Source organism: Colobus angolensis, unplaced genomic scaffold (assembly GCF_000951035.1).
Source record: "Colobus angolensis palliatus isolate OR3802 unplaced genomic scaffold, Cang.pa_1.0 Scaffold205, whole genome shotgun sequence".
Classification (NCBI taxonomy): Eukaryota; Metazoa; Chordata; class Mammalia; order Primates; family Cercopithecidae; genus Colobus; species Colobus angolensis.
The window spans coordinates 2,100,679-2,116,331 of record NW_012115211.1 but is presented as its reverse complement, the minus strand read 5'-3'; the positions used below and the strand labels follow the sequence as shown (position 1 = coordinate 2,116,331).

The window sequence follows — 15,653 nt, the reverse complement described above, 5'->3', positions numbered from 1 at the left end:
GTTGCCAGCTACTGGGAGGGAAGGAGGAATAGAGAGCTGCTATGCAAGGGGCATAAAGTTGCAGTTAAGCCAGATGAATACATTCTAGAGATATGCTGTGCAGCACTGTACCTACAGTTAACCATACTGTATTGAATACTGGAAAATCTGTTAAGAGGGTACATCTTATGTTAAGTGTTCTTACTACGATAAAATAAAATTTAAAAAAATATAAACTTACATACCTATGTATCTATATCTCTCTTTATGTCTATATATCTTGGAGGTCCTTTTAATACATATAGAACCATGCTATTCTTTTCACTCCAGAGTGTTCCAGTTTATGTTACCATTTCTTTATTCATGGACACTTAGGTTTTTTCCTCATTTTTGCTTATATAAATAATGAACTATTTCAGAGAGAAATGATGTGAAAAAATTCTGAAGCAGAAACACAACATAAAACCACTACTTACATTAAAGAGGTTTTCTAACAAGGTAGACATTAAAATGTCTTTGAATCAGAGATATATGGTATTTTTCATTTAGCATATTATAGTCTTCATATTCTTTAAGGCATTAAATATGGCCATTTCCATTGTTTTGTCTGGCAAGATACACTGCTCATTAAATGATTTGGTGTAAAAGATCCTATGAGGATTGGCAACACTATTTCACTGCCTTCCTGCCTACTCCTCACCAGCATAGATCATTTTCTCCATTAACTCCCGACACTAGAGGGCAGCAGCCTCAGTATTAATTAGTAGTAATGCAGATCGCAGTTGACTAATGAAAACAATACTCCTTCAATAAAATCTGCACTAAATTACTAATCAACTTTTTATTTTGAGGGAAATATTTCTAAAAAACCAAATAGACATAAATTAGGTAAAGATAGGTTTCTCCACGAAACAAACCAATCATGCTGTCTCTCCAAAAGGAAGGATGAAAGAAATCTGATTTAGATTATCCAGGGATTATCACTGAAATACAAGCTAATGTAACCAGGTGTGGTGGCTTGTGCCTGTAGTCCCAGCCACTTGGGAAACTGAGGTAGAAGGATCACTTGAGCCCAGGAAGCTGCAGTGAGCTATGATCACACTGCACTCTAGCCTAGGTGACAGGGTGAGACCCTGTTTCTCTACAAAACAATACAAAACAAAAACCCGGAGCTAATGAAATATAATAAGATGTATATTCTTTTGTTAATTCACTGTGTCTCACAAGTAAAGCCTGGAAGAATCAAATGATGACAAATTCCTTTTTATTAGATTCTTCACATTCTTTCTGATTTTTTTAAATAAGAGGAGAGGAACAGATAGGAATAATACTTTTAAAAAAATTTTTTTTTTGAGAGGGAGTCTCGCTCTGTCACTCAGGCTGGAGTGCAGTGGTGCGATCTCAGCTCACTGCAGCCTCTGCCTCCCAGGTTCCAGTAATTCTCCTGCCTCAGCCTCCTAGGTAGCTGGGATTACAGGCAAGTGCCACCACGCCTGGCTATTTTTTGTATTTTTAACAGAGATGGGGTTTCACCATGTTGGCCAGGCTGGTCTCGAACTCCTGACCTCAGGTGATCTGCCTGCCTCAGCCTCCCAAAGTGCTAGGATTACAGGCGTAAGCCACTGCGCCCGGCCAGGAAAATAATTTTAGATCAAAGACATATCCAAATAGGTTTTCTAATGGCCTTGTAGAAAACTTGAAGGAACTAAACAAACAGATTTTATGAAAGAAAAAAAAACCAAAAAACCAAAAAAACAGGGCAAAGAAGTCCCCCAAATAACAAACAGAAGTAGCTAGTCTACCTATTTTGAAAACTGTCAGGTGAGACATGAAGGGCTTTCAAATATGAATCACTCCTTTTCAAATATATCTACGGAAAAGTTACTACATTATGTAGTTTTTCCACACCATCTTCTTTCAGTAAGCAATCTACATTTGAGGTTTCTCCATCTTTTCACAGCTTGATAGCTCATCTCTTTTCGTGGCTTGACAGCTGATTTGTTTTAATCACTGAATAATATTTGATATGCAACAGTTTGCTTATTCATTCACCTACTGAAGGACATCTTAGCTGTTTCCAGTTTCAAGTACATTTTTAATTTGAAGAAATAAAAGTATAAAGGCTTTTGGTTCAAGATGAAAGACTTAAACACTTGTCTTCCCTCCCTGAGAACTTATTACAGTGATAGTAAAGGAACAAAAGGAGTAAACCTACAATGTAAAAAGAACTGGAGAAAGGGGTCAGTGGGTACTGAGGAGCAGATGCAATTTCCACGGACAAAAAAGTAGCATGAAACAAAGCGCAATAAGCCCAAACCCAAAACAACTTGATAACATGTACATTTTGTTCTATAATCAAAATGAAATCTCATCTTCAACATGGATGAACCATGAAGGCATTATGCTAAGTGAAATAAGCTGGTCATAGAAAGACAAATACTGTATGATGCCACTTACATGAGGTACGTAGAGTAGTCAAATTCATAGAAACAGAAAGCAAAATGGTGGCTGCTAGAGGCTTAGGGGATGAAGAAATGGGGAGTTATTTAATGGGTACAGAAATTCAGTTTAGCATGATGAAAAAGCTCTGGAGATCTGTTTTTCTTTCCTTAAGATCCATCAATTAGTTGTTCAAAATGATGCACCATTTTAGTTGGCTTCATTTTTAGATCACAACTTAACTTACTCAGCTTTGTCTTTCCTTGTTTATTCGGGTCCTTCATTCTTTCCTTCCCTCCCTCCCTTCCTACTTTCTTCCTGTCTTCCTCCTCCCTCCCTCCTTCCCTTCCTTGGGTAACTGCTTTTTCTTTTCTTCTTTTTTTTTCTAATGTTGTTGACCAGAAATAACACGCCATCTTCACCATATTACTAACATCTTCCAGCTTTTTACTATTTATGGCATAGATGCTGAATTCTTTTTTAAGACATATTTCTGGAACCCCAGTGTGGATCAGTACACTGTTATCATCTAGGATCTCTTTACATTGGATTTCTGGGGAAGTTACTCCATGTCAACTTCCTCATATTTCCTATTTCCTTTGCTGTGTTTCCTCAACTTTAACTTCTATATTTTCTATTGCATTTGGCAGGGGTGGTGTGTCAATGTTTTTTTCTTAATTTCCAAGAGCTCATTATTGTTTCCTGTTCCTTTTTCATAGCATATTTCCTTATTTCATGGAATAATTGTCTTATTTAATCAAAAAACATTAAGTTCTTGTGTTCCCTGACTTAACTCAGTTTTTTTCCTGTATCCATTGCTTTACTTATTTTGCATGCAGCTTATTTCCTTTTTATGGTTTGATCGTTAGTTAGCTTTAACATCAATAGATTTTTAGCCGCTGGTACCCAACATTCTGTTTTCTGTTTCTGTGTATTTGACTACACTAGGTACCTTATATAAGCTGGTATGGGTTTTCTCTGTTTTCATGTATAGAGTATGTTTTCTGCCAGTCTACCCTTAAACAGAATGGCCAGTTGGAAGCTCTGTTTGTTAGTTGCACTTATTGTCCTGCAAACTTTGCTAGCATTAATTATATTGTTTAAACTTTCGAAATGACTAATGCTAATAGCGTAACTATCAAAATTCAGGAGACATAGAGAATAGTGAGTGAATTCCCATTTTTCATAGCACAGGGATATATCTGACAGATAATATCTAAAGCTTTAAAATACATCAAGAAATAGTGGTTCTAGTCTATTACTTGGTCTTTTCATGGTAACCACAAAAATAACTAAAAAGAAACTTAAAATGACTTATAAGGAGCAAACTGAGGAAAAGAAGAGGCAGGATCATTGTTTTCCCTTCTGTACTATTTTTTAAAATCATAAGTATGTATTTCTTCAAAAAAAATAAATTGCAACTAAAATGATGAAAACAGGAGAAAATGTAGGAAATTTGGAAATAAAAAGAAAAAATGAATTTGAATTCTAAAAAGAAAAATTCAAATATTCATTTATATGTACTAAATTTCTTGGACAGAAGGAGAACACTGTTGCCAAGGAGACCAAAGCAACTGTTCAGCTCTTAAAAAAAAAAATCCATGGCAATTTATTCTGCATAATATTACATCCTACTCCAACTTTATAAAAGCCAATACAATGGTTTTAATGAGGGCCTTGAAACTTAGCTTATGTTGTCACTAACATGTATTATACATTTGCTTTATGGAGTCTACCAGTGATAAGAATACAGTAAAAGTCAGATGACCTAGGTTTGAGTCCTAATTTTACCATTTAAAAGCCATATCTCCTTGAGCAAGTCACTTTTCTTTTATGAGCTTAAGTTTCTTTACTTGTAAAAATGGGGATAACTACTACCTGCCTAACACACTGTTGCTATGAATAGCAAACGAGACTTAGAGCATTTTACCGAAGTTGAAACACTACAGAAATAAATTCAAGGAATAAGGACTAGCATTTCCCAAATGTAATAAAGCCATATGTATATGTTCTGCACTCTTCATTGATTAAATGCCAAATTCAGTATTAGAAAAATGTGAACAAAAAATGTTATATAAACTAGTATTATAAAAATTGGATTGAACTAGTTGGCAGATCCAAGCGCCCATCTAAGCTCCGTAACTGGATAATGTCCACAATTTCTTTGGGTCTCCACACAATGACCCTGGAGTAGACCACCTTTGTCGAGGAATGTCATGGGTGTATTTCCCATCACATAAGGATGATTTAAAAGGAAATTCACTCATCACCTTTTCTACCTGGGCTACATTAGGAGGCACAGAAAATCACGCGAGTGACACTGAAAAAAACTTCTACCGTTAGACTAATGTTTGAATCACTGGCCTAGATTGAAGTATTTTATTTCCACTTTCAGGCTTTTTATAAGCCTATGCTACCTTGAACTTTACATGATACTCTTTCTCAACACAGACCTACATTCTGAGACCAGAGTGCTCTACTTGCTATTTCTTAAAATGCCATGGCCAATTCCTGCCTCCACATCATTGTCGATATATAGGAAGTTCAACACCTTTGTGGCAGCTGCTATAGCAGGCTGAGCAGCTCTGCCCTATGTCCCAGCTCTATTCCCCATCCGGCCACTGATCCATCCACTTTGCCAGTGCCTAACATGTTACATATGGGACTGCTTTTAAAAAGAAAATTAACAATGCATAAAGAACAGGACATATTATATTGAGAGAACCTGGCTTCTGGGCCAGCACAACTTGTCTATAATTTGACAGAATGTATGAAAGTACTGATAAAAAGAACTAGGAAGGAGGTGAGTGACTTAGCCCTAGAGCACAGAAGGAGAGAGCACTGTAGTAGAGTCATCTGTTCACTGCCTGGAGGAGAAATGCCTTGATCTAGGACTTTTTGGGTTCTAGTGGTAAGACAGTCCCATTGTGGAGATGTGTGCATTTACTTATTACAGGCTGATGCTGTGAAATGTTGGTGTCATATATCTGACTCCCTGTGATTTGATTTCATGACCACTAAAAATCTTCTTTTGACTTCTCCTATGGTGCATCTAGAAAATGCCCTGAAGAGAACCAAATCTACTTAGCTGTTACATCTGTACCATACATTAATAAAACATTCTGAATTCAGACATCAGTTTCTGTGACACTGAGCACATTGAGTCCATCCTGAGACAAGGTAGGCTAACAAATTAGGCTGAAGGCTCAGGAACTGGAAGGTCACATTCTGGACTTGTAAATTTACCAACAGAAAGCCACCCCATAGAAACTACGTGGAGTACCCCAAACTGCCCCAACAAACAGCCCATCTTGTTGCATTGTTTTCTTTTTAATATTTACACGCACACCTGTGTGTATTTAAGTCCTTCAAAACATACTAAAGCCCTTCTATGACCTTGGTCTTTACATATCCTTCCAAAATTTTCTATGTACCCTGAGCAACAGCAGAAATTAAAAGTTCTTAATACACACATTAAAATTTCTCTCTATGCTTGTCATAGTTCTCCTTATGTTAGCAAGTCTAATTCTAACTAATTCTGAAAGTTCAAGCACAAATAACATTTTTTTCATAAAGACTTTTCAAATACACCAACCGAGACTAAGATTAGTAATTTTAGTGACCAACACAAGTAACAAATTGACCTCGAATCAATTTATAACTGATTATATGCCTCATCTGAGTCATGAATAATTGGTGGCAGTTGGTTCCTGTTTTAATTAAATAGGTATTCATCAGGTGTTAAACTCAGTTTCTCTATGTTAAAAGACTACCCATGTCATCAATGTATAATGTAAGAAATGCTATGAGTCTGATCTTTACATTTCTGCGCTCTAAATTTCAGTGCCCTGAGACATAGTCTAGCTTCTCTATAGTATCAATCTACAGTAGGTACGATTTCTCCATCAAATATATTCTCTCCTATTAAGAAAGGATCAATGAAGAAATTTATTATATTTATTAACAAATTACCTAAATCTATTCCTCTGTTAAGGATACTTATTACTTGCTCCTATTATTTATGCTTTTCCTTCCCTTCTATGTTCTTTAACGATATGATCCATATCTATTTCATCTTTCTGTCTCTCACAGGTTTCAGCCAATGCCTTATGTTCAGAGGCACTTTAAATACAAATTAAGAATTTATCTTCCACTTTTGATGAATTTTTATCTTCATTATTTTTATTTTATGGTGTTTTGCTTTATTTATTTTTGAGATGGAGTCTCACTCTGTCACCCAGGCTAGAGTACAGTGGAACGATCTCAGCTCACTGCAACCTCCGCTTGCCGGGTTCAAGTGATTCTCTGGCCTCAGCCTTCGAGTAGCTGGGACTACAGGCATGTGCCACTTCGCCTGGGTAATTTTTTTTTTTTTGTATTTTTAGTTAGAGACAGGGTTTCACTATGTTGGTCAGGCTGGTCTTGAACTCCTGACCTCAGATGATCTGCCCGCCTTGGCCTCCCAGAGTGCTAGCATTACAAGCGTGAGCCACTGTGCCCAACCTCTCTCCATTCTTTTTCAGGGGCTGGGTGAGGTGGTTGACACCTATAATCCCAACACTTTGGGAGGTTGAGGTGGGAGAATCCCTTGAGGCCCAGAGTTCAAGACAAGCCTGGGCAACACAATGCGACCCACAAGCTGGGCATGGTGGCATGTGCCTGTAGTCCCAGCTACTCAGCAGGCTAAGGCAAAAAGATCACTTGAGCTCAGGAGTTCAAGGCTGCAGTGGGTGCAGTGAGCTACGACTGTGCTACTGCACTCCAGCCTGGACAACACGGAGAGACCCTGTTTTAAACAACAAAAAAAAATCAATCAGGGAAAAAAATCAACTCATTAGGAAAAGTATAGTTAAAACTGGCACCTAAAGAGAACAAAAAGTTTTGCTACTCCAAGTGTGGTCCACAGACCAGCAGCATTAGTATCACCTGGAAATTCATTCTTAGGCAGAATCCGAGGCCCCACCCCACGCCTCCTGAATCAGAATCTGTTATTTCAAGATTCCCAGGTGACCTGTAAGCACATTAAGGTTTGAGAAGCATTAGACTGTAGAGAAAGAATTATTCGTCCAATATACATATGACCAATTAACACCAAATACCTCATTGTAACTGCTTATTTGTTGGTCTTCCTCATCTGCTAACTGAGGCTTATTGAGGGCAGGAACCCTTTCTGTTTTCCTCACAAGTATTTCCTGGGTCTAACAAGACCTAAAACACACACTCGGCATTCAATATTTTTTTGCTGAATGAATGAATGAACAAAGTAAAAACAAAACTTTCAGAAAGAGAAGCCTTAAGGAAATTCATTTGTACAACATGATGTCACATAATACCATACAAATTCCTTAATTCAGTGTCATTAATTCCATTTTAAATGTGCTGCCTTGTCTACTTCAACAAAGGTATTTTATGCACTTGACAAAGCAAAAGCTTGGATTATCTTCCTTTGTTTGAGCCACCAGGGACCTCTTTTACAAGTAAGATAGCTGCATTTTAATTCTGATGGTCACAAATCCATCCCAAATGCCCGCACAAGGTTTAATTACCGCAACAATTTGGAGGTGGGGGCGGAGGGTGGGTGGGGAGGTGTTGGTAGAGAAGTAAGGGTTAAGGCAAAAACAATCCTGTATTAAGAGTACCATATGAAACCTGGAAAACACGATTCCTTGAACAGATTAATTCCAGAAAATAGCTGCCAGCAGGAGAAAGAAGAGGTAAGCGCCTTGCCTTTCCCAAGAGCAAAAGGTGATACTAGAAAATACCAAGGAGTGATAGAAGACCAGCGACTACCTAGCGGCAGGAGGAAACACACCAGACCAGAACTAAAGCACATAGCGGTTAGAAACGCCCAGTAAGGGTGCCAGAAACCACTTTCAGGTTTGTGGAGAAGGAAGTCAAGGGAGAAAAACGGAAAGGAAATCGTTGTTTAGGGTATAACTTACAATGATTTTTTTTTTTTTTTGGAAGAAAGAGGGAAGACAGCACTTGAAGGGAGAGAGGGTAAAGAAGAGGAAGGGAGGTTACAATTGAGAGCACCGCAGAAGGAAGCGATGCAGATGTTCGGCTCTGGCGGACCGAAGGAGGAACCCCACGCATAGGTGGGTGGCAACGCCCTGCTCCGCTGCCCCCCGCCCGGTGTCCCGAGCCATTTCCTCTGCAGCCCGTGGGGCGCTAGGTGGGCATAGGAAAGAGCAGACTATGTGGGGGAGGCGACGGCGGATGCCGGGCTGACCAGGTACCCACCTTATCCCAGCGGAGCCACTGCCCGATGGCCGTGTCCAGCTGAGGGTCCCCGGTGTGGTAGGGGGCGTGGAGCAGGTTGGAGTTCAGATCCCCCTCTGTGTTTTCAGCCATGGCGACCAGACAGGTGTACGGGCCGGGGGCCGGCGAAGACACTGAGTTGGGGAGTGGGGTGGCCTGGGGTTCGCTCACCAGGGTCCGGGCGTCCCCACCTCACTGAAGGGCACTGGAGACCAATCGCAGGGTGTTTGTAACAGCTCCTGCTGCGGCGTCAGGGAACCGGGAGAGAGGGGTTTATGGCCGCCTGCTCCCCAGCGGACCAGGTCGGGGTCTCTGGGCGAAGTGACTGAGGCGGTCGCGCCGCGAGAGAACAACAACAGTCCCAGATGTCTGGGTCCTGGCCCCGCCGCCGCCGCCACCGCCGCCGCCCGCACCGCCTACTGCCCTGCCCCGCGCCTTAGGCCCCGCCCCTTCCCGCCTCTGCTGATTTAAGTCCGCGAAGCCCTAGGCTGGAGTCCGGGAGCGCGCTCCCCACGACTCCGAAGTAGCATGCGTTTACAGCCCGTCCGGGTGGTGAGGCACTAGTGTACGGTTATTTTTATTTTTTAATTTGCCATGGGTCTCCTTTCCTCGATCTGCTCTCACGGCTACCACTAGGAAGCTGCCTTCGCGCTTGCCCTGCAGATCCCCAGCGCGCGCGCAGACCCCCAGTTTCTCTTGGGGGCACGCGCCGGTTGTGGGAGGAGGGGCTGTGCGAGCTGTCCGCGCACTGCCTCACGGGAGTTGTAGTTCTTTCCTTTGAGCTCAGTGGAGACCGCCGCCGAGACTACGACTCCCAGCAGCTCCGCGCCCTCCGTTACCTACCTTTCTACTTCGTGGTAGTTCCCTATGGATGCCCTATCCCTATTAGTTATGCTGCGGTATGTGGCCCTGGCATTAAATTAAACAAGGAATGACATAGTAAGGGGGCAAAGTGGTATCCGTTTAGCGCTGTGCAGTTGACGAATCGCATTCTATCGCTTCAATCCCTCAGTAAGGTAGAGGGGCGTAGTCCTTTCCCGTTTCACACACAAAGAAGAAACTGACTCCCTGAGACAGTCCTCTCCTAAGAGGCCGAGTTCATGAGCGGTCAAACGAGGGTTCGAGTCTCATTTCAGAATCCCTCGGCTGCAGTTATTTTATTAGGTCGGTGCAAAAATAATTGCGGTTTTTGCCATTAAAAATAATGGCATTAAAAGTAATGGCAAAAACGGCAATGACTTGTACCAACCTAATAGCTCTGCTGCTACAGTAAACTAGGAGGTAGGGAGAACAAGATTACTGTAAAATAGATGAGGAAGTTGTTGAGGGAGGATGGGTCGACATTTAACCTTGATACAAGAATGTATAAGCATCACAAGATACCAAGAGCAGTGGTAATGGGAATACGGAGGAAGAGGAAATTGGTTCACTCAAATTGAAATAGTCTTCCGTTACTTCTTAGCCGCCTCTCCTATGGCATGCTCACCTAACTTGAGGTCTGGGAAACGCTGAGAAGTGCTGACCTGTCAGCCACCTAGCTACTCCTCCATTTCTTGGTTTGGCCTTCTTAGAATGGCTATGATTTTGACCAAGTATATTAAAACTCTTTCCCTAGTCAGCTTTTTTGTGAGGAGGGTATGATAATATTTACATCATGGCTGTACAGTAACTTAATAAATGGCATTAGTCTGCGTTTCACAGATAAAAGACATAATAAGTTCAAAGTATTACTTTATTTCCTTTAAAGTGCCATTTACCATAATAAAATCCAAACTACCAAGGTACAAAAGGATTGTGGTTCCAGTTTCTGAAAAACATGCCATAGTTGGGAATTGCAGTTTTTGCTAAGTGATTGTTTCTTTTGTGGAGTCAGCAGGACTCTTGTTCTTTTAATCACACAAGGCCTGGGAAACAATCACGTGTCCTGGAGAGAAATTCATCTTCCACTACCATCACCATTATTGTCCGTGGATACATTTACTCTCTGCTAAGCATTATGGTAGGAGCTGAGGCTACAAGAATCTATATAATTGTTCATTTCGAGAAATAACATCTAAGGAGACAGGATATATATAAGAAAAGAAAGCCCATGATAAATAGCAAATGCTGCCAACAACTGTTAATGAATTTACATCTGAGGTGGTCAATGAAAAAAGCATCAAACAGGAGGGACCTGCACTGGGCTTTCAGAAACAAACATGTTGAGAATAAGATAGAGGATATTTCAAACCCATAGACTAGTGGTTTTCATATCTCACTAGGAGTTTATTTAAATTCATATTCCTGGACACTGCCTCCAGAGATTCTGAATCAATACATTGGCATAGGGCCCAGGTACCTGCATATTTGAAATATCTATTGACTGTCACAGAGGCGGCCATAATCCCACAACTCAAAGTGTGATTAGGAGGACCGCTGTACTGATGTCCTCTGGAAGCTTATTAAGAAATACAAAATTTCAGACTCCACTCCAGTTCTGCTGCACCAGAATCTACATTTTAACGAGATCCAGTGATGATTTATATTTAAATTTGTTAAACAGTGTTTTTTTATAAGACAAGTCTTATTCATTCATTTCTGAGAAACACTACCAAATCAACAGAGCTTTCAAGAGATGGAAAAAAAGAGCCAACTAACCTTCACTTTTATCAGCAAGATCATAGCAGACATTAACTACTTACCAGAAATCCTGCCCAGCGGATTAGGTTTATTGTTCGGACGTTGGAGGGTAAGCATCCTCCAACTCATCAAATCCAACAACAGTGTCTACGTGTGTTCAGCAGAGGAAGTATAGTAGTTCCCCAGTCTGGGAAAGCTCAGAGCTTTCATTTCTGTTGGAATTTGCCCACGGCATCCTGCATTTTTATTTGCTAAGCCTGGCAACATTAACTGTGGTTATGAAAAAGAATAGTCTTCTTGGTCCCTATATACAGACATACATCACTTAATGACAGGGATATGTTCTGAGAAATGCATCATTAGGTGATTCTGTCATCTTAACATCATAGAGTATATAAACCTAGATGGTATAGCCCACTACACACCTAGGCTATATGGTATAGCCTATTGCTCCCAGGCTACAAACCTGTACAGTATGCTGCTGTACTGAATACTGTAGGGGACTGTAACACAGTTGTAAGCATTTGGATATCTAAACATATCTCAATATAGAAAAGGTACAACTTTTGGTATAAAAATTATGGTTTAAAAATATAAAATGGCACACCTATATAGTGCACTTACCATGAATGGAGCTTGCAGGACTGAAAGTAGCTCTGAGTGAGTCAGTGAGTGAGTGGTGAGTGAATGGGAAGGCCTAGGACACTACTGTACACTACTATAGACTTTATAAGCACCGTACACATAAGCCTAGGCCTACACTGGGTCAGGATCATCAAGACATCACTCAGTCATAGGAATATTTCAGCCCCATTGTAAGGTTATGGGACCACCATTGTATATGCTGTTCTTTGACCGAAACATCCTTATGCAGCATATGACTGTATTATATTTACTACATATATATATAATATAATATGTTACCAATATTACATATAATGGACCTAATATCTTAGAATCCTAATATATATAACTTACCCTCCAATGATTTAAGAAAATAACGTGTATGTCTATACAAATATTTATTATATATGTCTATATACAAATATATGTATTACATAGTTGAATGAATAGCAAAGGACGAAGCAAATGGAGGAAAATGTTAACAGTGGGTGGATCTGGGTAAAGAATATATGAATAGCTGGGCGCGGCGGCTCACACCTGTATCCCAGCACTTTGGGAGGCTGAGGTGGGTGGATCACCAGAGGTCAGGAGTTCAAGACCAGCCTGGCCAACATAGTGAAACCCCGTCACTACTAAAAATACAAAAATTAGCCAGGCATGGTGGCAGGCACCTGTAATCCCAGCTACTTGGGAGGCTGAGGCAGGAGAAATGCTTGAACCTGGGAGGTGGGGGTTGCAGTGAGCCAAGATCACACATTACACTCCAGCCTGGGTGACAAGAGCAAAATCTCTCTCAAAAAAAAAAAAAAAATATATATATATATATACACACACACACACACACACACACATATATAATATATATGTATTATTTGCACTATTTTTATTTTTGTAACTTTGAAATTTTTTCTTTTCTTTTCTTTTCTTTTTGAGACTGGGTCCTGTTCTGTTGCCCAGGCTGGAGTGAGGTGGCGTGATCATGGCTTGCTGCAGCCGTGACCTCCTAGGCTCAAATGATCCTCCCTCCTCAGCCTCCTGCATAGCTGGGACCACCGTTGCCCGCCACCATACCTGGCTAATTTTTAAATTATTTGTAGAGACAAGGTCTTGCCATGTTGCGCAGGCTGGTCTTGTGTTCCTGGGCTCGAGCAATCCTCCTGCCTCGGCCTCCCAAAGTGCTGGGATTACAGGTATGAGTCACCACACCCAGCCATGAAATTATTTCAAAATAAAAAAGTTTAAAAGAAAAACCTCCACTATATAAGAAATACACATTTCTTTATTATTAACAAAAAATCTAGCCAAGCATGGTGGCTCATACCTCTAACCCCAGCATTTTGGGAGGCCAAGGAGGATCCTTTAGCCCAGGAGTTTGATCCCAGCCTGGGCAACAAAGCAAGACCCTGTCTCTACAAAACAACAACAATCTTTTTTTTTTTTTAGCTAGCTGGGCATGGTGGCTCAGGTCTGTAGTTGTAGCTACTTGGGAGGGTAAGGCAGAAGTTCCAGGCTGCAGTGAGCCTTGACTGTGCCACTGCACTCCAGCCTGGGCAACAGAACAGGACCCTGTCTGTAAAAAGAGAAGAAAAAAAATAATTAATTAAAAGACTGGAATTTCTCACTCTGTTAGGGCAGCAAGAATTTGAATTTTCATTAATATCTGGAATTTTCCTCCCCACCCAGGCCTTATCTAGTACTTGGAAAACAGGAAGGGTCTGTAGGTTGAGTTCATTAAGGTTTCTGCAAGCATCTGCATTGTCCAGAGCCGTAGTGGTCACTGACACTGGAAGTCTGACAGCTTTCTCCCTGCATACCATTTGTAAGCAATTACCAGGAAACTTGGTTGAGGCTAGGAACCCCAAAGCCCCCGTCTAGGTTTGCCACATAGCCATCTCCTCTAAAATCTTGCCCATTCCTTGAAATACTACCACCAGGCAGAGTTCAGGGCCTCTCTCTCTCATTACCTGCCTACTTTAAGACTTTAAATCTTGACAAAAATCTATCGTTCTGCTCTGTGACTGCTCGGAAAAGAAGTATTTTCTTGTTGCTCACAAACATATTTGTCATAAACTCTAGTGAACTCTATTAAAAAAAAAGAGCCCAGAAAGGAAGTATCTCGCAAGCAATTTTCTACTTTTAGCCCTGTTACATAAAAACCTCCTCTGAGGCAAGGGGATCCAACAAGAACAACAAATAAAAAGATGGTTATCTTTGTGAAAGGGGAGATGGATGCAGAACATACCCAGGAATATAGTGAAGCAAGGCAAAGAACTCAAGGTGCAAAATGTGAGGAAGCCTTTGTGCTTAGGTTTGTGAAGTGCAGGGTTGGCACCTCAGAGTTGGTGCCTCATTCCATTTTTTAACACTTCATTGAGATATAAATCACATACTATACAATTCAACCACTTATTTATTTATTATTATTATTATTTATTATTTTTTACTGCTCCTTGCAGAGCAGGGCTAACTCATAGGCAGTATGCCCAGAGCCTGCCCAGTTCACCCATTTAAAGTATACAATTCAGTAGTTTTTGTTACATTCACAGATATGTACAAACATCACTATGGTCAATTAAAACGTTTATCACCTCCAAAAGAAATTCCGTGCTCTTTAGCCATCAGACCACTACAACCCTATCTCCCCACTCCCAGGCCTAAGCAACCTCTAATCTACTTTGTGGCTCTGTGGATTGCCCTGTTGTGAACATTTCATCTGAAGGGAATTACATCATATGTGGTCTTTTGTGACTGGTTTCTTTCACTTAGCATGTTTTCAGGGCTCATCTGTGTTGTAGCATATACTTCATTTTTTTTTTTACAGCTGAATAATATTCCAGTGTATGCATATGCCATATTTGTTGATCCATCCATTGGTGGACATTTCAGTCATTTCTGTCTTTTGATTATTGTGAATAATGCTTCTATAAACATTCATGTATGAGTTTTTGTATAAAATGTCTTTGGCTGGGTGCGGTGCCTCACGCCTGTAATCCCAGCACTTTGGGAGGACAAGACAGGTGGATAACTTGAGACCAGCCTGGCCAAAATGGTGAAACCCTGTCTCTACTAAAAATACAAAAATTAGCCGGGAGTGGTGGAGCATACCTGTAATCCCAGCTACTGGGGAGGCTGAAGCAGGAGAATGGCTTAAACCCAAAAAGCAGAGGTTGCAGTGAGCCGAGATGGCACCACTGCACACCAGCCTGGGCAACAGAGTGAAGGAGACTTCATCTCAAAAAACAAAAAAAATAATTTTCACTTCTTGTCAGTATATGCCTAAGAATGGATTTGTTAGATCATATGGTAACTCTGTGTTTCACCATTTGAAGAACTGCCAGATTGTTTTTCAAAGTGACTGTACCATTTTACATTCCCTCCAGCAGTGTATGAGGCTTCCAATTTTTCCACAGATTTGCCAATACTTGTTATCATCTGACTTTTTTCTTCTAGCCATTTTAGTGAGTGTGAAGTGCTATCTCGTTGTGCTTTTGATTTGAATTTCCCTGATGACTAAAGATGTTGAGTATCTTTTCATGTGCTTATTGGCTACTTCTGCATCTTCCTTTAAGAAGGAAATTAGGCCGGGCGCAGTGGCTCAAGCCTGTAATCCCAGCACTTTGGGAGGCCGAGACGTGCAGATCACGAGGTCAGGAGATCGAGACCATCCTGGCTAATACGGTGAAACCCCGTCTCTACTAAAAAATATAAAAAACTAGCCGGGCGAGGTGGTG

The 15,653-nt window shown here is 40.8% G+C and overlaps 1 protein-coding gene across 1 annotated transcript in view; it reads right to left on the bottom strand.

Moving 5' to 3' along the window:
• The window catches only part of PGM2L1 (phosphoglucomutase 2-like 1), a 59,560-nt gene extending 50,191 nt beyond the window's left edge, over positions 1-9,369 (bottom strand). Inside the window, exon 1 of the mRNA XM_011942051.1 lies at positions 8,662-9,369. Within this exon, the coding sequence (XP_011797441.1) occupies positions 8,662-8,772 (111 nt within the window). The 5' untranslated portion in view covers positions 8,773-9,369. The remainder of the gene's footprint in view (positions 1-8,661) is intronic.
• Positions 9,370-15,653: the final 6,284 nt, after the last annotated feature.